Source organism: Glycine soja, chromosome 18 (assembly GCF_004193775.1).
Source record: "Glycine soja cultivar W05 chromosome 18, ASM419377v2, whole genome shotgun sequence".
Lineage (NCBI taxonomy): Eukaryota > Viridiplantae > Streptophyta > Magnoliopsida > Fabales > Fabaceae > Glycine > Glycine soja.
In genome coordinates, this window is record NC_041019.1 from 48,282,900 (window position 1) to 48,307,962 (window position 25,063).

At 36.6% G+C, this 25,063-nt stretch overlaps 1 protein-coding gene across 3 annotated transcripts; it reads right to left on the bottom strand.

Annotated features, from left to right (window-relative positions):
- On the bottom strand, nucleotides 1–23,697 carry LOC114395823 (importin-11-like). Of its 3 annotated transcripts, none has more exons than XM_028357680.1 (24): nucleotides 23,020–23,695; nucleotides 22,799–22,908; nucleotides 22,475–22,547; nucleotides 21,983–22,044; nucleotides 21,424–21,565; nucleotides 20,001–20,216; nucleotides 19,800–19,866; nucleotides 18,160–18,559; nucleotides 17,539–17,686; nucleotides 17,262–17,422; nucleotides 16,556–16,655; nucleotides 15,945–16,019; nucleotides 15,691–15,825; nucleotides 14,731–14,820; nucleotides 8,720–8,902; nucleotides 8,530–8,634; nucleotides 7,916–8,074; nucleotides 6,900–6,944; nucleotides 2,400–2,642; nucleotides 1,791–1,897; nucleotides 1,660–1,716; nucleotides 1,251–1,320; nucleotides 910–1,152; nucleotides 1–312 (listed from the first exon to the last, which is right to left on the bottom strand). In XM_028357680.1, exons 1-23 carry the CDS (start codon nucleotides 23,158–23,160, stop codon nucleotides 991–993), a joined length of 3,051 nt encoding a protein of 1,016 aa, XP_028213481.1. In that variant the 5' UTR covers nucleotides 23,161–23,695; the 3' UTR covers nucleotides 1–312; nucleotides 910–990. The 3 variants fall into 3 exon arrangements, with proteins under 3 accessions (XP_028213481.1, XP_028213483.1, XP_028213484.1); XM_028357682.1 differs by having other exon boundaries at nucleotides 2,400–2,621; nucleotides 23,020–23,692; XM_028357683.1 differs by lacking the exon at nucleotides 2,400–2,642 and having other exon boundaries at nucleotides 23,020–23,697.
- Nucleotides 23,698–25,063: the final 1,366 nt, after the last annotated feature.

Here is a 25,063-nt window from a genome sequence, read left to right on the forward strand (position 1 = left end):
TTATCCACGGGTGAAACCTGCAATTCAAAGAACTTTTGGTAAAATTTGCACTACACATCCGAATGTGCCCAAAACAGCATCTACAAACATTTCACATTTCCTGTCATTCTCAGTAAAGTAAATGAAACACTATGGACTCAATGCTGCCCCTTTCTATATATGATAAGGGAACAACATCCTATTTACATAGTTTCACGCTGCCAACAGGCATAGACAAATGATTTTTAATGAGGGGAAAACCATGACCTGGAAACAATTTTAAACAAGTGTGTCAAAAACCACCAGTTCAAGTAATAAAACTTCACTATCATCCTGGAAAAAAAAAAAAAAAGATATTATTAACATCAGAATGATCAGATACAACTAGAGAAGTCATAAATTGCAATAATCCATAATCACAGTTTTTAGACAAGATAGTCACAGTAATTTCAATCAACATATAATTTCAATCATGATCACAGTAATCTTCATTTTGATCACTCGTTGAAATGTCTAGGGCCAGATAAAACTACTATGGGAAAATAGAAGAAAAGGAGAGTTGGAAAAAGGGAAACTGGAAACAAACCAGTCCATTAAGATCAGGCAACCCTTTCCAACATTTTATTATTATTATTGTTACTATTCATCATGAACACACAACTAAATGTTTCTCAGTCCAATGATTTACTGTCCAATAAGTTCATTGCTATTATTCTTGGAAGTCACAACTTATACGGCCTACAATTTGGAAGTTATTCTGTATGACTGATTCTGTCATCAATTGTGGCACTCAGGTTAATGAAAATAGAGAATGACTTGTATTACTGTTAAAGAAAAACTAACACATTAGGGAATTGGTAGGTACGGAAAGTAAAAGAAAGGGAGGGGGAGTAGAAAAGCAAAGTAGATGGACACAGAAAGGAAACATACCCTATAAGAAGTATCAATCTATGAACACAAAAACTGAGCCTGCACATAGCACCACCAGAATAAGAATTAAATGTCACCCAGTTATGTCATCTTTAACGCCTGCTTCAATTGTGCAAACGCAGATGGATGCATACTGCTCATTGCAGCATTGAATGATTCTCCATGAATAGCAGCACATGTTTGTAGATTTTCTCTCACACAGTCCTCAAGAGACAGCTGATTGATACGGTCTGAAAATTTGATCTAGTAACAAAATAAATAAATGCATTAGTTCCTTTGTTACTCTCATGATGTACATCATTCAAAAATGGAAATTTCATCTAGTTTTCATAGATTGTTACCTGTCTTTTTCTGAATTCTTTACTAGGAATAGTGCCCTCATCAGGAGACGTGCTGGAGCTTATGTCACCACTGTTATTGAAAATAGACGTGAAGAATTATGTTTTTAAAAAAATTACTGAATGCCATATAAAGCTAGGGAAATCCCCCATTATAGTTTCTAAACCATAAGACTTCCTTCAGAACTAATAAGCTTTTTCAAGTTATGGCAAGTCTCATTATATGAGACCTGCCATCACCAACTATTGCAACAGCTTAAGCTATTAAACAAAAATACATGAATGGTATCTCTAATAAGACTAAAAAACAAAACACATAAAGAAACCAGATCAAGAACAAGAATCAGCCAAGGTTCCTACCTACTACTCTTTACTAAGTGCCAAAAACAGACTACAAGTACAAAAAACTAACCTGGACTCTTCCTCAGTTAAGTCATCATTTCTGCCCAGAATTACACTAGTGCAAACACTGCACATCAAAACATATACAGGGGTCACTTACTCCTTATTTGCAAACAATTAATAATATTTAAAGATTAGTACCTCAAAATTTGATCCAGTTTGTCCAGTACTTGAGGCAGTCTTAACGTCAGAATTATTGAGAGGGCTAAGCCAATTGTCTTCTTCTGGATGGAAGAAACATTATCTACCTGGAAAAATTATATGCATAAATTCACAATAAAGAAAGGATACAAAATTAAATTGGCCAAAATGACCCATTTACACATAACAACTAAATGCCAACTGAAAACTTAATCAGATATTGATCTTTAAGACATGATGTGACATCCTACAGCACATTGCAGAGGACATCATATAAATTCTTCCAGCCATGGGCAAACATTTTTCCCTTACACCCTTGACATGGTGGTGCATATTGCATAAATTAAAAAGTAAATGTATCAAATGCAGCAGAGTAGTGGACCTAGACTAGATCACGATACTGTCAATGAGATTCAAACAAGACACTTCCTTTCCAAAATTATATACACTTCAGACACTTGTACATTCATCAAAAGTCACACAAACATAAATCATTTTAAAGTTGTGGTGTATTAATTAATGCAACTTACAGGTTAGTATAAGCACAGACAAGACAATATGCAATATATTTAGAACAAAACACTGTCTCTAAAGCATAGCCACACCAACCTTATCAACCCAAATGTCAACCAGACAAAGAAGTATATTTTCTTGAACTGGGATGGATGCTGTCTGAAGCAGTTGAGAAGTTGATGGATCTGATGCTAATTGGGCAAGTGAATTTGTATTCATCACCAAAAGCCTAGCCAGGATGGCAGCCGAAGATGCTTTAACAGATGTTTTAGAAGGATCGTGATCATCTCCTCCACTCAAACATATTACTATTAACTTCTGCAATAAAAAATTCAAGGGCTTCAAAAAATTTCTCTACATTGTGAACTATGAAACATTAGTTGAATGATAGATGGGGAAAGGTGTATGCTAGGAGATATCCTTGGAAGAGCTAAAGTGTTGTCAGTTAGTTAGGACAACTAGGTTAACTAACAGTTGGTTAGTTATAACTAACTGTTAGTTAGTTAGTTAAGAAACTATAAATAGAATTGAGAGAAGTTAGTTGGGGGTTAGAGAGAAAATTGAGAAGTGGAGGGTGGGGAGACCTCGAACTCATTTTATATTCTGTCTTGGGTGTTGGAAGCACCATCATAATAATACAATATTTTCCTCTGTTTCTGATCCAGTTCTATCAACTGGTATCAGAGCTTCGATCTTGGAGCTTAGAATTGTTAATGGTGATTAAGACGAACGCGAGAATGGAGACGTGCATGGAAGCCATGGAGAAAGCAATAGAAGAGAATCACAAAGCAATGGAATTGCGGTTGAGTTCGATTGAAGGGATGATACAAAAGCTGGCGGCGGCATGGGAAAAAAAATCTCCTACTACAAACGTCCACACACAGTTGACCAGTAACAGGGGAAAAGATTGTATTATTATGGTGGTGCTTTCAACACCCAAGACAGAATACAAAATGAGTTTGAGATCTCACCACCCTCCACTTCTCAATTTTCTCTCTAACCCCTAACTAACTTCCCTCAATTTTATTTATAGTTTCTTAACAAACTAACAATTAGTTATAACTAACTAACAATTAGTTTTCCTAGCTATCCTAACTGATTGACGACACTTTAGCTCTTCCAAGGATATCTCCTAGCATACACCTTTCCCCATCTATCAATTTCGAGCCTGGGAAATCCTTTTAAGGTGTTGTTAGCACTGGAACAAGAAGAGACAGTGCAAGGTTTCATAGGCCAATTTGAGAAGTATGTTGGAATGGTTGGCTGGTTTGGGTGAGGTTGAGGCGAACTTTGAGAAATTAACATTATAGAGGAATTATTAGATGAAATTGAAGGACCTGAATGGTTTTCAAAGCTGGATTTGCACTCTGGTTATCCCCAGATCTGAATGAAAGAAGAGGATGTCCAGAAAATAGCTTTTAGGACACATGAGGGTCACTACGAATTCTTGGTTGTGCCATTTGGGTTAACCAATACGCCATCCACCTTCCAAGCACTCATGAATGAGGTGCTTTGACCTTTTCTGCGACAATTTGCATTGATCTTCTTTGATAATATTCTGGTATATAGTCGCAGTTTGAAGGATCACAACATGCACCTGAGGGCAGTATTGCAAGTGCTGCAGCAACATGAATTGAAGGTGAACAGGAAAAAATGTAACTTTGGCCAGAATTCTCTAGAATATTTGGGGCATATCATCTCAAGAAGGGGTAGAAGCTGACCCAAGTAAACTGGTAGCAATGACTAATTGGCCCAGACCTAAGGATGCTAAAGGTTTAAGGGGATTCTTAGGGTTGACATGCTATTGCAGGAGGTTTGTGAAGGATTATGGGAAAATTGCACAGCCCTTGAACGCTCTGCTAAAGAAGGATGCATTCCAATGGAAGGAAGAAACCACTCAGGCTTCTGAAGAGCTTAAGGCAGCAATGAAGAAGATCCTTATCTTGGCGGTACCAGACTTCTTGATGTGATCTTACTAGAAGTGAATCGCTTGATACAGGTCACAAAGTTTGGATGACGCCACTTTGAGAGAGGGAAGATAAGTCAGGGTAGACGTCACAAGGATTATCTTGATAAGTCCGAGAATGGTTCAACAAGGAACCCAGAGAGCTTTCACAAAATATTCGCAAAATGTCAAAAGTTCCTCTATTGAAAACGAGTTCAATACATATAGTGTATCTGAGGTGTAGCTGGAAAGGCACCAATTTTATTTAATTTAAAATTAAAACGAAAAATAGAAAGAAAAAAAGGCATGGGCCTTTAAATTAGTTTGGGCCAAAATGACAACGAAAGAATAGAAATAGAAAAAAAAAACATATTTGACATGGGTCTTCAAATTAGTTTAGGCCTTCAGCAACAATTAAGGCTCTTGGTAGTACTTTTGGGCCTTCATCATTCTTCACTTGGGCCTTGTTAAGTATGTTTGATACCATTTGTTGGAGGGTATTATCTGACTGTTTGGTCCTACTCCTAGTCATAGGTCCCTGTATTTGGGCCGTTTTTGGATTCTCATCACTTCTCTAAGAACTTTGTCCTAGAAACTGATGCGTCAGGAACTGGACTGGGAGCAGTATTATTGCAAGAGAAACCCTTAGCTTTTTGGAGCAAGGCTCTCTCAGACAAGGCTCAACTCAAGTCAATGTATGAGAGGGAATTGATGGATGTGGTGTTACCAATGAAGAAATGGAGGCATTATCCGGTGGGTAAGAAATTTATAATTAGAACTAATTAAAGGAGTTCGAAGTTCTTAAATGAGCAGAGGCTTATGAGTGAGGAACAGTTCAAGTGGGCTACTATCCAGACAGTTTTCATTTTCAGCAATTTCAATGGTGCAAGAGGAGGGAATTGGCTGATTGGGAGGAAGAAATACAAGCTTACCTTGAATTATATGAAATTTATCAAGGAATTCTAACTAAAACAACAAAGAAGCCTGGATATGCCATTCGTGGAGGTAAACTATACTTCAAGGATAGATTAGTTCTGTCAAAAAACTCCACTAAAATTCCTCTACTTTTGAAAGAATTGCAAGACTCCCCTTTGGGAGGACACTCAGGGTTTTTTAGAACCTTCAAGAGAGTGGCAAATGTGGTGTTTTGGCAAGGAATGAAGAAAACTACTAGGGATTATGTTGCTGCATGTGAAATCTGTCGGAGAAATAAGACTAGTACATTATCCCCTGCAGGGCTGCTATAACTACTGCCTATTCCAACTAAGGTGTGGACTGATATCTCTATGGATTTCATTGGAGGCTTACCAAAAGCTCAAGGGAAGGACAATATATTAGTGGTAGTGGATAGGCTGACTAAGTATGCTCATTTTTTTGCATTAAGTCACCCTTATACAGCTAAGGAAGTAGCTGAGTTATTCATTAAAGAATTGGTGAGACTGCATGGTTTTCCTGCCTCAATAGTATCTGACAGAGACAGACTTTTCATGAGTCTCTTTTGGAAGGAGTTGTTCAAGAAAGCAGGAACCTAATTGAAGATGAGCACTGCCTATCATCTTCAAACAGATGGACAGACTGAAGTAGCTAACCGATGCTTAGAAGCTTATGAGGTGTTTAACTGGAACCAAACCAAAACAGTGGCCTAACCACTTGGCCACGGCTGAATTCTGGTTTAATACCAACTTCAATATCTCTACCAAAATGTATCCTTTTAAAGCTTTGTATGGACAAGAACCCCCACTTTTAGTTAAAGGAGCTGACATTCCTTCCAGATTGGAAGAGGTAAATCAGTTGAGTGGACAGAGATGAATTATTACAGGAACTGAGGAACAACTTGCTCAAGGCTCAGGATCAAATGAAAAGATATGCAAATAATCAAAGAAGGGAGCTACTCCTTCACGAAGGAGATTGGGTCTTTTTGAAACTGCAACCTTATAGAATGAAGTCTCTAGCAAGAAAGACAAATGAGAAGTTGGGTCCACGGTTTTATGGACCCTACAAGGTGATACAGTTTGGAGAGGTCGCTTATAAATTGGAACTCTGAGAGGGTAGCAAGATGCATTTGGTGTTCCATATATCTCTGCTCAAGAAAGCGGTTAAGCCCACTTGCTCCCCTCAACTATTACCAACAGCCCTGAATGAGAATTGGGAACTGCAAGTCCAACCAGAGAAAGTAATGCAAAGTATAACTTGAGAAGATGGCAGAAAAGAAGTTCTCATCAAATGGCGAGGCTTACCCCACCATGAAGATAGTTGGGAACTTGCTGATGAAATGCAGGCTGTTTTTCCTCAACTTGACCTTGAGAACAAGGTCCATCTTGAGGGGAGGGGGTATTGATAGATGGGGAAAGGTGTATGTTAGGAGATATTTTTGGAAGAGCTAAAGTGTTGTTAGTTAGTTATAACAGCTAGGATAACTAACTGTAGTTAGTTATAACTATAAATAGAATTGAGAGAAGTTAGTTAGGGGTTAGAGAGAAAATTGAGAAGTGGAGGGTGGTGAGACCTCGAACTCATTTTGTATTCGGTCTTGGGTGTTGAAAGTACCACCATAACAATACAATCTTTTCCTCTGTTTCTGGTCCAGTTCTTTCATTGAACAGCACATAGTTTGATTTACAATGATATCTATAAGCTAATAACAGACTTACTTGTAAAGTACTGCTAATAAGTGGCGGCACATCCATGGGGAAACACTGTAAAGAGGAAAAATCAAATGAAAATACTGTTTGATGATTTTTAAAATATAAAATAAAGCAAAACTATCAGCCAACTTGTATCAAGACAAAAAAAATTACAGAATAATCCTATATTCAAAATTTAGTCACAACTCACAAGCACAGGAAATTATAATTCCTAAATAAGTAATTAGGTTTTCCACTTAATCAAAAAAAAAAAAAAAAAAGCATACCAATTGACTTAAGAACTAAATACAAGAACTTAATTGCCAAAACTTCTATGTTAGTTATAAAACGTAGTAATTTAATTAGATGTGCATTTGGATGGGTTTATTTCTAAAAAGCCAAAAAGGTGGCAATGACATAAAGAAAGCTTTTATGCCAAAAAAATCAGTTTTAATAAATGTCGGAATGAATTTTTGTTGGGTGATTCTTCAGAAGTTAAATATTTAATTGAGTTCCTTTTGAATTAAAAATGCACTTTTTTTAGAAAACTAATCCAAATTGATATTAGATCCATCAATAGGTTATTAAAAATAAATTACTGTCCTACATGATCATAATGGTCCAAAAACAAAAATGCCTAATGCCTTAGAAGCTTAATAAGTTAACCTCAAGATGCTAATGAAGCTAGGAACTATCAAAGCACCCAATCCAAATTCAAACAAAAGCTTAGGGAGAAGAGGAGGAAAAGGAGGTAGAAGATATCAGTATTATTATATTCTTAGTATTGTTAAAATAATGTTTGAGCAGTTGAGTTTGTACTAACAGAATTAGTACTTGACCTAGTATATAGTATGAATAAAGGTATTAGGTTAGACGTTAGAGTATTCTATTACATCCTATCAAATATCAATAATATGCTCAATGCTATTACTGTTTGCTAAACCTATAACTCTTAACAGGAGGCATCGTCATATACCAAAAGTCCCAGCAGTTCATATCCATCATTGTTAGTCTTAAAAATTGAAAAATTTGGAATGACGTACCTGTATTAAGATATCAACCACAGGAAGAACTGAAAGAATGCCTTTGTCGTTGACATTTCCAATAACTAAATCAAGAATTTTAGCAATATTTGTTGCATGCATGCTCAGAAAGTTATTTCCACCCAAAATTATGTAATCTTCAATTATGTTCACAGCAACCTGTACTTCAGATGAAGAGAATGAATTTAAAAAAATCACAAAGATATTAAAATCAGGTCCCCAACAGGCTGTTAGGGTTGGGGACTAACTAAACCAGGAAGAATATGTAACAGTAATAATGATCATAAGCCCAACAAAGTTATCAAGTTGATAAATACAGCACAAAGCAGCAGGATGCCATTGTCTGAAATTTCGATACCACCATCAAATTCAAAACTGAATGATTACACTTTTCACAAACTTAATAATTGTTGACTTATCAGGAACCCAGCTGAAAAAAACTACATTGATTTGCCTTCCATATATAGATTACACAAGTCTGTTTTTCTAGTACATATCCAAGAACAGTTTCCCTATTTTTAGTGCCACTAACACAATCACTGTCTTTCTCTTGAATACAGAGAACATGACTAAATAGTAAATAAAAAATTTATTAGAGTATGGCTAAGTCTGACCTGCAAATGGTCAAAATTTCTTTCCATTATCTCCACAAGGCGTGAAAAATATTGTAACAATTGAGGCACCATTGATGGAGCATGAGAAAGTGTGGCCTCCCATAACTGAAAGGTTATTCAGTTGAATTTTCATGATATACGCTTCACAACAATAGTACTATCTAATAAGTACAAAAGACAGCAGGATTACCAGCATGCTATCTTCTAGGAGATTGAGTTCATCTGGACTATTAATATCAATCCCATTCTCCAGAATTGGCAGTAGTATATTGTAGCAAATGGGTGACTGGTAACCAAGAGCAACCACAAAGTTCCTCAGAGCAACAAGAAGCTGTATCTGCAGCAGACTTTCACCAGAAGACTCCTCCCAGACCTTTCCATAATAAAAGAAATAGAAAGAAGACAAATTCCATTTTGATTAGTCGGGGATTTAACTTTAGCTACTCTGATATGTAACTTGCAGGATAAGACCTAAATAAAATTGTGATTAATAGAGTTGAGAGAATTTGAGAGAGGAGAAAGAATTGAGATTGAGAAATCAATATTGTTCAACCCAAATTGTAACTGATTACAAAACGGTTTATATAGTTGAGGTAACAGTCAACTACACTAACTGTCAACTAACCTTGATTAGTTGATACAGCTGTCACAAGCTGTCATAGACTAACAGACTTAACTGCTAACTAATAACAAACTAACTACTAACTACAGTAGTTAGCCTAACAGCTTATTACTAGAAAGTAAAAGACACATATAGAGTAATGTATACTCCTTATACACTTATAGTCATTAACAAGTTAGCATATTTTTATATGTATTCTACCATCCAAAACAATTTATTCTACATCCTTTGACAAGTGATTCAGGTAAGGCAAAATCAGTTGAATCGTAAAGTTAAATAAAATTAATCATACAGCTTAAGAAAACTTCTTGCTTGAGTTCTTGTAGCTATGTAAACTATGATTTGATCCTAATTATCAAGTTTTTTTTTATTTTATTTATTTTATTGCAACTCCTTTTCTGAAAAGAGAAGAGAAAGACTACACAAATAGTCTGCCTCATTAAAGAAAGACCAATCTTAAATTCTTATTTTCAAAAGAAAATTCATTTTTTAATGAAGGCGGATGGAATGTGTCAAACTGTTTGGTCTGCTGCCCTTCTTTAGGAAAGTCAACCTTGTTCCAGTGCACCCTACCCTCTGCCTCTCCCCCAATGCTGGTCCTCTCATCTTCCATTGTCATCTGGCTCTCTGCTGCAGTGCTTTGTGGTCGTACTGTGCTTTATGTGTTTTGTGTGCTGTGTAATAGGCTGTGTATGTGTAGTCCATTGGTTCATTACATTGTGGGGAGATTCTGAAATTAGCTGGGAAGTGCAACCAGCAATTAATAAAGCAGGAGGACTCTTATGTATATGGAGAGAACAGGCTTTCAGACTAGAAAAGAAGTGCAGTGACTGTGGCTTTATCTACCTAGAAGGGACATGGATTGCAGATGGTGTTAGAGTCTGTATTGTGAATATTTACTTGCCAAGTGATGTGGGTATGGAGAGAAATCTGTGGGATCAAATCAGAACTCTGAGAAATGCCAATTTGGGAGGCTTATGGTGTATTCTAGGTGACTTTAACAGCATAAGAACCACATCTGAAAGAGTGGGCACCAGTCAAAGACAGCAAGATGAGAGAAATATCAAGGAGTTTAATAATTGGATTGCTGACTTAGAAGTTGATGATGTGCCTTGTATGGGGAGAAAATATACTTGGTATAGACTAAATGGGACAGCTAAGAGTAGGCTTGACAGAATTCTAGTCTCTACAGATTGGTTTGATAAATGGCAAGGCAACACTCAGTTCATCTCGGAAAGGAACTTCTCATGCCATTGCCCTATCTTGTTGTCATCCTCATCTATGGATTGGGGACCGAAACCTTTTCGAGTTCTGGACTACTGGTCCCATGATAAGACGTTTAGAAAAGTGGTCAGCAAATGGTGGTCAACAAATTCCATAAGGGGCTGGGGTGGTAATGTGCTAAAAGAAAAAATAAAGGGCCTCAAACAAAGATTGAAAATCTGGAACAAAGGGCAATTTGGTGACATTCAGAGGAAGATGATAAGGACTGAAAGGGAGCTGAACTTGCTGGAAAAAGACGGAGAAGAAAGACAGTTGAGTGCTCAAGAAATTAGACTGAAGAAGCAGCTGCAGGAAGAATTATGGGTGGCAGCCAGTTCTCATGAATCCTTGCTTTGACAGAAGTCAAGGACCAAATGGCTTAAAGAAGGGGACTGCAACTCCCGCTTCTTCCACCTCTCAGTTAATTGGAACCGACGACATAGTATGTCTAAGAGGTCTGCTAGTTGATGGCTGTTGGATAGAAGATCCCAGCAGGGTAAAAGAAGAGGTCCGTCAGTTCTATATGAAGAGATTCCGGGAGGTGGAGGGGCCAGACCAAGGTTGGAATGGGTCAGATTTCAGACAATTAACCAGCATCAAAACGAATATCTGGTAGAAAGGTTTCATGAGAAAGAAATAAGAGACGCAGCGTGGGAATGTGGGAGTGACAAGTGCCCTGAACCGGATGGTTTAAACTTCAAATTTATGAAGGAGTTCTGAGATGCAATTAAACCTGATCTGTTCCGCTTCTTGGATGAATTTTATGTAAATGGACGATTTCTGAAGGGAACCAATGCCTCTTTCATTGCACTGATCCCCAAAGTGCAGGATCCACAAAACCTCAACCAATATAGGCCTATTTCATTAATAGGAAGTATCTATAAGATTGTGGCCTTAGCAAGGAGATTGAAGAAGTATTGTCGGGTGTTATTGATGAGCAACAATCTGCATTTATTGAAGGCAGACACATGCTTCATAGTGTGCTTATTGCAAATGAAGTGGTAGAGGAAGCGAAAAGAGGTAATAGGAGCTGTTTGGTGTTCAAAGCCGACTATGAGAAGGCCTATGATTCAGTGAATTGGGACTATTTGGTGTCTATGCTTAGGAGAATGGGATTTTGTTCTAAGTGGGTTACTTGGATTGTAGGCTGCCTTAACTCAGCCTCTATCTCGGTATTGATCAATGGGAGCTCGTCAGCTGAACTCATCCCCCAAAAGGAACTTAGACAAGGGGACCAATTAGCCCCACTTCTGTTTAATATTGTGACAGAGGGCCTAACGGGTCTGATGAGAGAAGCGTTGGATAGCACCCAATTTAAGGGATTCATGGTTGGAAGAAATATGGTGGAGATCAGCATCCTTCAGTACGCAGACAATATGATTTTCTTCGGGGAAGCGTCAATGGAAAACATAAAAGCCATTAAAGTGATGCTAAGGAGTTTTGAGCTGGTTTCAGGGCTAAAAATAAACTTTGCAAAAAGTCATTTTGAGCCAATGGGGATGCAATTGCAGTGGATGAGGAACATTGCATCATATCTAAACTGCAGCTTGCTACCTGCACCTTTCTCACACTTGGGTGTTCCGATAGGGGCAAATCCAAGAAGTTGTGTGACTTGGGACCCCATTATCAAAAAGTGAGAGAAAATTGGCGGAGTGGAAGCAAAAGCATCTTTCATTTGAGGGAAGGGTGACTTTGATAAAATCCACCATGAATTCAATTCCTATTTATTTTCTTTCATTATTCAGGATCCCAAAGAAGATAGTCGACAGGCTAGTGAAGTTGCAGAGGTGGTTCCTCTGGGGTGTAGGAGTAGAGCAGAAGAAAATCGCGTGGATAAGTTGGGAATCAATATGCCTATCAAAGGAGAAAGGAGGTTTGGGAATTAGGGATTTGAACAAATTTAACGGCGCTCTTCTAGGAAAATGGAGATGAAACCTGTTTAATCATCAAGAAAAATTGTGGGCTAGAGTGTTGACTCAAAGTACGTGGGATGGAGGAGCCTGGATGTAGAAAGGAGGAATTTTGTTGAATCTGTGGTGGAAGGACCTTCATGATATGTGCCATGGGTCGGGGGAGGATAGCTGGTTTAAATCGATACAAGATGGAGTGTGGGATGTGGTTCAAAAGTCAGATTCAGGGAAGATGGGTGGAAAAATGATGGGATTCCGTTAACGATAAAATATCCTAGGCTTTATCTAAATTCGAACCAGCACAACACATACATTCAGCAGATGGGGAGCAGTGTAGAGGGAGCATGGGAATGGTTTCTGCTGTGGAGAAGATTACTGTTTGAAGCTGAGATAGGTATGAGTGCAAATTTTTTGGAAGAAATCCAAGGAGTCACCATAAATGCCCACCAACAAGACAAGTGGGTGTGGCTGAATGATCCAAGTGGGATATATACTGTCCATAGTGCATACAACCTGCTGGACAATGGCTCAAGAGATGAGAATCTGGATGGGGCATTTAAAGACATATGGAAGTTAAAAATCCAGAGCAAAGCTGCCTTTTTTGCGTGGAGACTGATAAGGGACAGATTGCCCACTAAGTCCAACTTCTGCAAGAGAAATGTTGACATAAATGACAAAATGTGCCCATTCTGCAGGGATAAGGGACAGATGACAGCTCATTTATTTTTCAGCTGTCCTAAAATTCAACCGATTTGGTGGGAATCATTGTCTTGGATTAACATGGTCGGGCCTTTGCCGAATAACCCAAGACAGCACTTTCTTCAGCAATCATTTTGTAATTTGTACCAGCTTTCTTGGTATTAGAATTCAGCGTGGGCTCACCTGGTGGATTTCCCTAACTTGGTGTGTATGGCACCACAGGAATAGGATGATCTTCTCAAATGACACAGCCTAAACGTTAACAAGTTGATGGAGGATGCTATTTTTTTCTGCTGGACTTGGATGAGAAACCTAGAAAATGGTTTCGATATACCTTTTCACCATTGGTCCAGTAATATCAGGGACGGATTTGTAATCAGGGGAAATTAGGATTAGGTGTTGGGTGGATTTACTAAATCTCCATAGTCAGATTTCTGGTTCCTTAATTGCCTGCCAGGTAGTGTGTATTAGGGAACCATACTTCTGCTTGGGAGAGTATTGACATGCATATATATCAGTACCACTGGTACTGTTTTATCATATTAATATATACTATTATTTTTTGCTGATAAAAAAAAATGTTAGCTATATTCTTAAGTTTATACATTTAAATTCGTCAATTATGTCAGGAGTTATTTGACTTTAAAATGCTAATATCTAGATATTTGTAATCTTCTCTTAAATGAAAAATATGTGCTATTTTTCATTATTGATGAAGAAGCTCATAATTCAAGATATATTTTGATTTGTGATCTGGAATATAAGCCTTCCAATTCATGATTGATTCCCAAATATGTTGATCTTAGAATGTAGCTTTGAACCTAACTCAACCCCAAAAGCTAGCTCATGGGATGAGGGTTGTCCATCATTTATATATTCTATCTTTGCTATATCTCTATAGCAAATATGGGAGTCGGGTTTTTCCCAATAGTTAAAGATCTCACATCGACTAGTGATAAGGCTAAATAATGTATACAAGTGCAAGGTAATCCTCACCTTCCAAGTCAGTTGGGGGGGGTTGAATTAGGCCTAAACCCAAATTCTAATTTGGTCTCGAAGCCTATCCTAGCAATTATTTTTGGGCCTTTATTGGACCATCACAAACATTCAATCCTAAAAAATTTCACACTCAAGATGTCCAGTCCTCAGCATGAGGGGGGTTTTGAAGATTCCACATCGACTAGTGATTAGCCAAAGTAGTGTATGTAAGTATGGGGAAATCCTCCCCTTACAAACCAATTTTGTGAGGTGGAGTTAAGCCTAAACCCAAATTCTAATTGCTATTTTTCATTAATGGTAAGAATCTCATAATTCAATATATGCTTTGATTTGTGATCTGGAAAATAAGCCTTCCCATTCACGATTTGATTCCTGATTTAATAACCATGATGTGCATATTAAATCAACCCTAAATTTCTCCTGAATAACTCATCCAAATTATGTTTGGCATGTCATCTCACAAATTTTTTATCTTTAGCAGCAAATTAGTAATAAACTTAGAGACTTGTACACAAATCAGAGCATCAAACCAATGAGTTGATTTATTTACTCATGACATACCTATTTTCTATTAAAGAAACTGATTCACAATTCACTAAAAAAGAGGGAAAAAAATGAACCTTTTTCTTTCATTGAACCTAACCAAGTATTAAAATACAAAAGTTAGAAGACAAAATAAAATAAAAGACTGGATATTTCTAGTGTTACCTTCTGAAAAAATTGCACCAACTTGTTTGCAAATGGAATAACTTCACTAACATGTCCGATGAGGATAGAGATCAAATTCAAAATCTGAACCTGAAGTAATATTTAAAAACAAAATGAACAACAGTTCACTAATAGAATCAAATGTGCCGATAAAAAAAATAGGATCAAATGTTGAACGAAAATTCAGTTTCAGATTATAATTAACACAATATATGTTTGCTCTTGCCAGGCAGATAAATTTCAGTAATGTGGAAGAAAATGTAATGTGCCTGTGTAGTCAAGGGCACTTAGAAGTTGAGGTGATGCCCCTTTAGTGAGGCACTCATCTCAGCTGCCTTAGACAAGATGCTAGTCTTTAGCAACTAACTGATAACAAAAAGTTCCAAAACCCCAGCCATCTATAACTTGCTAATTAAAAGGGAGGTCAAACAATGAATGGTCCATACTGGCTAGTAACATCCATGCCGGCTGCAAGGATCAAATGATGTCATTGGGATCAACCAAAAACCAAATATTTAGCAAAACTATTTAAAGCAAGGTCTAGTTTGTTGTAACCAGAAATGGATGCAGAAGTTAACGTATCTAAACTACGGCCTACTTGCTACATCCATCCAAGGGCAAAACAAAGAAAGTTCACTATTATAAATGCATATTTTAAGGAATAGCCATTCATCACCCAAACTGTAATTCCAATAGACCCAATTCCTCACTGTTGCTGAGGTTTACAACCTTAGTATGAGATTAGTACACTACATAACCCTCAGCGTCCACCACAAATGTTCTTGAAAATTGCTTGCCAGTGCAGACTATTTGGGTGGGGTCACATGACAGGCTAGGTCAGTGAGTTTTAAACTCCCAACCAAGGAGAATTATTTCCTTCGTACCCTGCATTACACCTTTTCAATAGTGTCTAAAATAATTTAGTTTTCAATCAAGAAGGAAAAAGTTCCCAGTATTTACCTTTGAATCGAATTCCTGAACTTCCTCGAACAACTTAAAACATGAATCCCAACAAATAGGAAGAAGATCAACAAACTCCCTTTCCGAAAAGTTTGCATCTTCGATATGCAAACATAGGGATCGACATGCTGCCAGCTAAGAAAAAAATATTCACATGGTTAGTCCAAAACAAGATAAAGGATATACACGTTGAACTAGCAGAGAAACATAAGTAATAATAATAAGAAAACAGTATACATGTCTATGTAACATACCCGGACGGATAAATCTTTGCCCTGTAACAATCTGATTAATGCACAGTATACAGGCCTTTTTGTATCATCTTTGATCTGTTAAGCATAGAAGAGACATAATAAAGTGAATACAAATGAATTTTTCCTTATTTGAAGGTTTTAGATGGATTAAGAGAATAATGAGTTATTTTACTGTCATAAACCTTTACTGAACCAACATAGAAATATAGGTTTTGAATTTCACAACACTGGGGACATGAAAGAAAATAAGAAAGGTTCTCATCAAATCTTTTAATAAAAATTTTTTTTGGTCAGCAAAGATATATATATATATATATATGAAAAATGAATCTGAGTACCAGAGGTACCGTGATTACAACAAAAATGCAGATAAGTGGTTCCCAAGCCAGACTAGACAATTGAAGCAGTCTTGCTGGGAACCACATAGACAGTTTGGTTATACATCTATCAATACACTATGACTGCTTTCCTTGTCTAAATACAAAAGCCTCTCTAAGATTAGATGACCACTGATTGTAGTGAGATATAGAATCTTTCTCATAAAGCAACTCAATAAATTGAATTGTGAAATTTTGAAGTTTATTCATAAAGCAACTCAATAAATTATATACCTCAGAAACCCACTGCCCCAAAATTACAGCAACTTTACGATGAATGATACGCAAATTTGGATGTTCATTTGAGAGTTCGAGTGATAAAGCACCATTAAACCTGCAAATATTTTAATAGTTAATAGTCAGAGTACTTTAAAATCCAGCGACAGCCTAACAAAAGAAGGGTCTAAGATCAAAAAAATATTTTAATAGTTAATAGATTAAATAAATATAAATCTGAGCCATTGAATAAGTTAACTCTAGTGACTTGTTGCAAGTTAGATTGCCTCGTATAGCTCCCGTAATGTGTGTTTTATGTGTAGATCTGACACTGAAACTGTGCCTCATTCTTTTTTCCAGTGTAGCTGTGTGATTATCTTAGAACAACAAACTTACTTTGGTTGAGAATGAGATTTGGGTGTCCTAATTTGTTTGATCAGCTTCTACTTTCAAGGGTTTGATAAGAAGGAAAATAACCGGTTGTGGCAATATTCCATTGCAGTTGGGAAATGCAGCCAGATGTTTGAAATAAGCAATCAGGGGATTGTAACTTATCACAGGATGAAACTTTGTAAAGAGTTCCATTACCAGTGGGTGGCTCTGTGATTTCTTGGGTTACTAAAGTCCAGGCACAACAAAATTGAAAGATCTTCAATTTTTTAGGAATGACAAGATCGAAATATGGATGACTTACGTCAATAAAGCATAGTAGCTTTGAACTTACCAGTCTTTAAAACTCAGATAGTTTGAGAGTTCATAATAAACATAAGCAGTAGCACCATAAGCAGCATCTTTAAGAAGCAATGCAGGAGTAATTTCCGTCACTGAAGTTGGGCAATTATTCATAGACTCTTGAAGAAGAGAGACCACAACAGGACCTAGCAACTAAAAATAACAGTCACAACCACACCCATATTAATCTATAGTCAACCCAGTCAATGATTGAAATATCTCAACAAGTGAAAATACACGATAACCTGTGATGTTTAAATGGCACCTACTTGGCTATTAGTTTCAAATAATACAATGTACAAAGCTTCAGCACATGGCCTCAATTTTTCTGTCCACTGAACCATATCCTGCTCATGGTGAAAAGACTCGGGGTTACGATACCACTCTTCCAAATCACTTGCTGTCAGAACAAAATACCTGTTGAAAGATAAAGGCATTAGTCTGGTAATAGAGTGCATAATCATAAGGAGAAATATCACTAAATCTCAAAGCAAATTACAATCATATAGTTGAATAACAGAAGCTCATCACCTCCAAAATATAAGAAAAAAAAAGTTTCATTTTATATCTCCTAATTAGTAATCAATGAATTTCAAAACCCACATTGACACCTTAAATTGCTCACAGCTCAGTAAAATAAGTACAAACTTGCATACCACTCAATCTAGTAAAAAAAAGGAACCTCTAAAAAATGACTTCTTGACAAGGGATCTCTTTCACTGATTTGGAGAAATCAAATGGCTTGGAAAAACTCCTTTCTTCTAATTTGACTCTATTTGCATAAAACTTAACATTTATAAACACATAGCATACCTTTAGGCCTCACTCAATTTAGAAAACAGACAAACAAGTAAAATAAGCAAGTCAAGAAGGGGTTGCAAAGTGAATACCTCGATATCAATACATTACACAAGTGGACTATCCGTTCAGTGGGAAGAAGGGAAGTTAAAACACCACCAACAGCACTGGAAATGTTTTTCTTCATCAGCTCCAGTGTAACTCCATTTTCATCCATCACCCTACCAGTAAGACTTGGCTTGTACTCCTTACATTCCAGAATATTTTTAATCATCACCATACACTGAATGAGAAATTGCTCAAATGACAACAGATATGGCTCAGGATCTGTTATCCTATTCAAACAGAAGTCCAAGACGGATGAAAGCACAAATTTATCACCAAATGAGTACGGATGTCTGCCCTGAAAGGCAACTAAAATTTTCATCAACTTGGTACATGCCCTCTTTACAAAGTCCCAAAATTTAGGATATTGCTTTTGAAAAGACGAATCTGCAAACAACCAAAATGTCTTGTAAGAATAAAAGGAAGAAAAAAAAAGTAACATTTTATGCACAAGAAAAGGCACAGAAAGTAGATAAATAATATTTTACTTTTCTTGGACTATATATGAGAACTAGACATTGTAGATTGTAGTCTGACTAGGGAAGGAAATATTAGAATTTAAAGGTTCAATTTTTTCCGCACAGCATCTCATCACATAGCAAATAGATAGCATTTATTACTTGCAAAAAAAAATGAGAAAAGCAAAAACTAATGTACTACAGTCCTGGGTACTGAAAGATAAAGATAGATTAAGAAACACAAACATGGTTATAAAGATATATGTTAAATATTCAAAGCTACAAAGCCATTGCCAGAGATTAAAGAAAAGGTAGTCAATGTATTTGCCCATTGTGCTTTACAAAAACATCATTTTAAGGGTCATTCACCCCTTATTTATTTTTTCCCTGTAAATCCACTATCTACCTCAGTATATTTTTAACTTTGCTATATTTATTTATTTTCTGTTTTTTGTTGTCTTCACACTTCACTATGCAATATCCACACCCATAGAGTATTGCTGGTCTTGCAGCTGTCAAGGAGAATTTTCCTTTGAATTTGATAGACACTTTCCAATAAAAAGTTATGCTCAATTTTTCCCCATTTCATCCAGCCAGCTTGACTATTATGTGTGACATTTTGTCCACAAGGACCACAACTCAAGTTTAGAACTTACTCCTCCTGACTCACCAACTAAGATAATATCATCCAACTTCAGGCAAAATGATGCATTAAAGCATGTTTGAACTGTCTCAAAAGAACAAATCATCCAACTCTAGGGTGTGCCTAAGTACATTCAATCCAAAGTTAAAGAGTGTGTGGAGACACAGTTGGCCTATGGTACAATCTTCCATTACACCTCCACAAGTTTGTATACCAATTAAATGAAAATTATTTACACCATGTTTGGATCATCAAAATCCCAGCTAAAAATATAACGTGAATATTTACACCATGTTTGGATCATCAATATCCCAGCTAAAAATATAAAGTGAAGTCTCCATTACACATTATCAGTCTACAAAACTGTAACTTGGCATGCTTATATGTAGCACGCTATGAAGAAACGACTTTTGTCCAGGAACCGAATGATTCTTAATGTTTTCATTTTACAAACGTTTATAACTTAGTTATTTATACTAACTTAAACACAAGGATGAACTATATACACAAGAAATAGAAGTCTCACAGTATGGAAGGAGTGATTGAATGGCACTCAAGAGCACAGGTGAGACTTCCTTGACTGGCCGAACCTCCTACAAAATAGTAATATATGGCCCAATACCTTAAATTTTGAATTTATCAATTTGAAAAAAAATAAAAGGGTGCTAAACTTCAAGACACAGAAATCATCATAGAGAATTAAAACAAGAGATGGATAGATAACTACCTGAAAACACTTTGAATCACTTTGAAATCCTGAAATAATTAATTGCCGAACAATCTTCGAACATAACAGCCATCTCTCACATGTAAGATAAAGTTCATGAGGCTGATCTTCAGCATTCAAATTACAGCTTCGAGAAAGAGACGAGAAACCATGCAGTATTGTCTGCACATCACTTTGCCAAAGGCGCCAGCTATAATCAAAGAAATGGGATGATATCTGCCAAACAAATTGGTTGAATATTTGAATATATTATATTTTCTAAGTCATGCACAGGTACTAAACAGTAATCTTATGGTATAAGAACTACGTCAATCAGAAGCAGAATTTTGAGGCAGAAAGGTGAAGATGCAAAAAATAGGGGAAACAATAAAATGGAATACAATATAAACCCCAACAGAGCCTATATGCTAGACCTTACCTACTTCATAAGGCTGGATAAGAGCAACCATTGAAAAAATTAAGAATGAAGTACCAAACATAAAAAAATAATGGATTTCAATACAACTTATAGCACATACACCCCGCCATTCATTCTGGCTCTTTATCATTACGAAAGAACAGTTATCCTTGGTGATGTTAGTATTGAGCAGTGACAAACTTAAGTTGACAGCGGCATCAAATGCTTTTATCTAGCTAATGTAGTTGATATAGATAGAGACCACCTAAGACATACAACACATTGCAATAAATTGGACTCAAGTACCTGGCTCTACTCAATGCTACATATCCTTTACTGATATTCCTCTTATATATATTAAATTCATCACCCTCTTGGCAGGATTAAATTAGTAAATAAAGTTCCTCTTAATCTACCACAATCAACTCAAAATTATTAACTTAATGGTTTAAATTAAAAAATGACCCACAAAAGGCAATGAGACATACTCCCATGCAGATATGCCTAAAATTGAAGACACACTAGGTTGAGTGATACACATCCCTTCCAAAACGAAAAAACAAATTAAGCTACCCCTATAGACCTTAACTACTAGATAGTTGGGACAACCTTTAAAGGGAGAGTGGCGATACTGCCTCCTCAAAAGTTTAATGTATCGAGCCATAGAGCCTTCAAATACCTACATCCAAGTTTCCAACAACTCACCAATAGAACCTCCTCGCTACCCTTGTAAGAACAAGTTAAAACATATTATGAAAAAAGTCATGCATATTTGTGACTTTGTATATGTGTAGCCAAGATCTCTTCATTATGCTGACAGCAAATCTGTCTAAACAAGGTTTTCTTTTATATAGAAGATTTTTTTCTCCAAAGAACAAGAAAGACAATATTATTATTGAGGCCTGCATTTTATTCCAATAATGGCAGAAAACATTTAGCAAGTTTTCAATGTACAGCATAAAGGCAAAGATTTAGACGGTTGAAAGCAATAATAAACAAAAAAAAGAATAACAGAAGGAATTGCACCTCTGCAAAGTTGCGTTGGTCTGATGTAAGGCGTTTTGTGGACAACTCCTTTAAGGTCCTAAATAAAATCAAAAAGATTCGATGGGAGGCAAGAACATCTGCTGATTGAAGTTGTTGTGATAAAACCAAAAAGATATCTGGCCTGAGGAGTCATTAAATTAGCATATCAATATATAGGACTTGCTTTAAGAAGAATGTTAAAATCAGAAAAATGCATAGAAGCCAAACATTAAGACAGCTCATAACATGTATGCAGCAAAAAACCATGCATGTTGATAATGCCTCTCAAAGAAAACTAAAAAACTGAAACATTATTTTGTTTGAATATTAAAAATTTATTAAAGACAATTTAGACAAATCATTTTGTAAGGTATGAATTGCATAGGAAATTAAAACCCATTAGACAAAACATATTGCCACGGAGTTCATTAAGATAAATAGTGAATCAAAACAAACAATGAAAGAGAGAAGTAAAAGGTGAGAGGGGGTGAAATTTCAATTGCGGTATTAGACACTGTAAATATTCTTGAAAACCAAAGAAATAAATGCCAAAAAGTACCATTCTTTGGGATAATCAATGCGAGCGATTTTGGAGATGAGCACCGCCAGCATCAGAGCTATCTGCATTTTAAAAAATGAAAGGGGTTAGAAGTAGTAAATATCTACAACTCATCACAATTCACAAGCATAGCCAATAAAAATAAAATACCAAACATTTGAAATGCATACTGGGGAGAAGGATGGCTAGTATCATTTACCATTAAGTCTAACCAAAACCATGCGTCCATGTCTCCATGACAAAGTATCTAAAGATCAGAATGTCCGTCACAATGGAAGGTCACAACTTGTAACCCATGCAAATTGAACAGCATGGGCTATGAATCAATCAACCCATCACCGAACAACAAAGAACATTTCTAGAACCAAAGTAACTAATGAACTTGGCATTGAGAAAATAGCAACACTCTAAACCTCGCCAAGTACGAAATCACTAATAGGCACTGCCCAAGACATAAAACACAGCCACTAAAAGAAAGAAAAACAAAAGCACCTGATCATTCTCTTCTCTCGAGTACATCAACAACTTCTGCCTCAGGTGCATTTTCTCTTCATTGCTAATTCCCCTGAACAAAACGAAGAAAAACACATTAAAAAAACCACATTACTATCCACACAATGTTGCATGTATGATTCAGCTAGATTTTCACACAAAAACAACTTTGCAACTCAGCTACCAATACTAAAAACCAATAAAAAAAAAGGGACTTCTAAGCGGCATTTCGATTATACATTTTTTTCATTTTATTTTGTATTTACTGCAGAGAAAGGTAACAGAAACAAACGTTCCCTAACAACAAAACTCAGAAGCGCTTACGAGGAATCGCGGCGGTGGCGCCAGTAGCGGTTGACGCTGTTCTTGAAATAGACGGTGGCCATCATGCGCACATCCGTTTGCGACGCCAAATCCTTCGCGGTAATCACTTCCTGCGGTTCCATTCACAGAAGCCAAAACCTCAAAAAACGAAACATAAAGCGCAATGCAAACTTCATCGGAACCCTAAGAGAGAGAGAGAGAGAGAGAGAAAGAAACGTTACGAGGAGGCAGGAGCAGAAGCCAGGCCTGGACTCCGATTGCGCAAGCGCGTCCTCCGCCGGACCGCGGAGGCGGTGATCGGCGCTCATGGAATTCGAAAGCAGCGAGTACATCGCTGCCACGTCGGAAGCCGAAAGCGCCATCGGCGACGGTGGTTGAAGGGAAGTTTTGGTTTCTCTAAGATTTGATTTGAAGAGTGTGTGAGTGAGTGAAATCTGTGTTAAGTGAAAGAAGGATTTGTTTTGTAAATATTTGTAGCTAACTAGAAATGAAAGATATATATATATATATAGAGAGAGAGAGAGAGAGAGAAAGAGGAAGGAGAGTGAGGAGAAAGTGTTTGTGTTTGTGTCTGAGAGAGAGAGAGAAGAAGGAGAATGAGGAGAAAGTGTTTGTGTGTGTGTCTGAGAGAGAGAGAGTAGATAGTTTGTTGAATAGAGAGAGCGTTTAGCAGACAACAAAAATGGGAGTGTGGAGGCTAATAATTGGGACCCATGGCGTCGTCATAAGTGTTTCGGATTCAGACCAAGCAGCGTAGCTGCGCCATTTAGTCCCTTTTCTGCCAACTCGGAATGCTTTTTCTTTCTCTCTTGCTTTCTTTGGTTTCGGTCCATTTCTAAAACAGTGATGGGCTGGCTCATTTTGTGTGTGTGATGAGGGTGATTCCTATGACAGATAAACTTGTAATGAAAAGCCACAAAGGTCATCATACATGGATATTAACATAGACATGACTTTACTCCTTTGGAAATTTAAATTGTTGGGTGAAAATATAGTCATGGTTTCTTTTATACGGGTTGTTCGTGCATGTTTCACCCAAAGAGTGTTTTCATGTTGACATCTAATTAAGAAAATGATCAACATCACTTATTGGGAAATATTAAGGAGGGATTTTGTATGTTTTTATTTTTAAGTGTTAACTTACTCTTGTATACAGTGGTGATGGTGATATTATTATCTTGATTCCTAAAAATAGTTTTAAATATTTAAAGAAATTAAATACTACTATACGTTTTTTGGGGGGAGAGGGTAAGTAATTAGAAGACATGTCATTTAGTTACATGACATTTGTTTATACGATAATAGGTTGTTTTCCAACAACTAATTTGATGGTTCTTGTAAATAAGGCGGTTTACAAAACCACCACTTGTAGTGGAATAGTTTAATAGATGAGTTAGAGAGACTATTAATTGGTCATTTAATTGCTTGTGTTTACATAAATTTTTTACTAATTACCACCAATTACATGGATTAACTAGTGTGAGATTGTTTTAATTTAATCAAAGGTCTTAAATTCAAGTTTTGAGTGTACAATTGTGTTAAATATTTAGAAGAATAGCTTTGTCGCTTATAGAATCATACTCCATTTGAACAAAATTTTCACAACTTGACTTTGACACATGATGCCGATATATTGTTAAATGGATTTTCACAACTTGACGTGTATAGTCACCTTGAAGACTAAAGTTCATGAACTTGTATTTATGGATATCACTTCAATGTGTCCGTTTCCAATTAAGGTAAAAACAAAGGGTGCATCAAAGTCTGTGAAATATAATAAATGTGCACCTTCAATGTGAGAGTGTGTCGATGAAATGAACATGATGGTTGGAAGTTCGAGAACTCCAAGTGTGGCTCAGAAATTTGTCCATGACAACAAGAGGAACAAAATGAGTTGCAACCATACATTATCAAAATTGTTGATGTAAGACCAAATGGAAATTGTGATTAAGGATGATTATAGCTTTGCTAGGCCAAGGTGAGGATTCTTGGGCTCTAGTTTGCCGAGACTTGATTCTAGAACTTCAAACATGATACTCTCTTTATGTTGATATGTCTAGCTCAAAACAAAGTATAATGGAATTAATGATTTTTTTGTATGTCGAAAGTGGCCCAATAGCACCCGTTGAAAAGTGGATGATCATTTATGACATGGGTTATGTGATTGTTAGTCGGTATAATGTTGTCTTGATCCACTTATCTAAACTACAAAGTTGGACTTTCTTTTTTGTCCAGGTTGTGGCACAATAATGCCTTATTGCAATT

Excerpts from the sequence above, each read along its gene's own strand:
- LOC114395823 (XM_028357680.1), bottom strand. The coding sequence starts at position 23,160 with ATGGCGCTTTCGGCTTCCGACGTGGCAGCGATGTACTCGCTGCTTTCG. Across the intron at positions 8,635-8,719 it reads TCCTAGAAGATAGCATGCTG|TTATGGGAGGCCACACTTTC; the intron begins GTAATCCTGCTG and ends ATAACCTTTCAG. Across the intron at positions 1,898-2,399 it reads TTGACATTTGGGTTGATAAG|GTAGATAATGTTTCTTCCAT; the intron begins GTTGGTGTGGCT and ends TAATTTTTCCAG.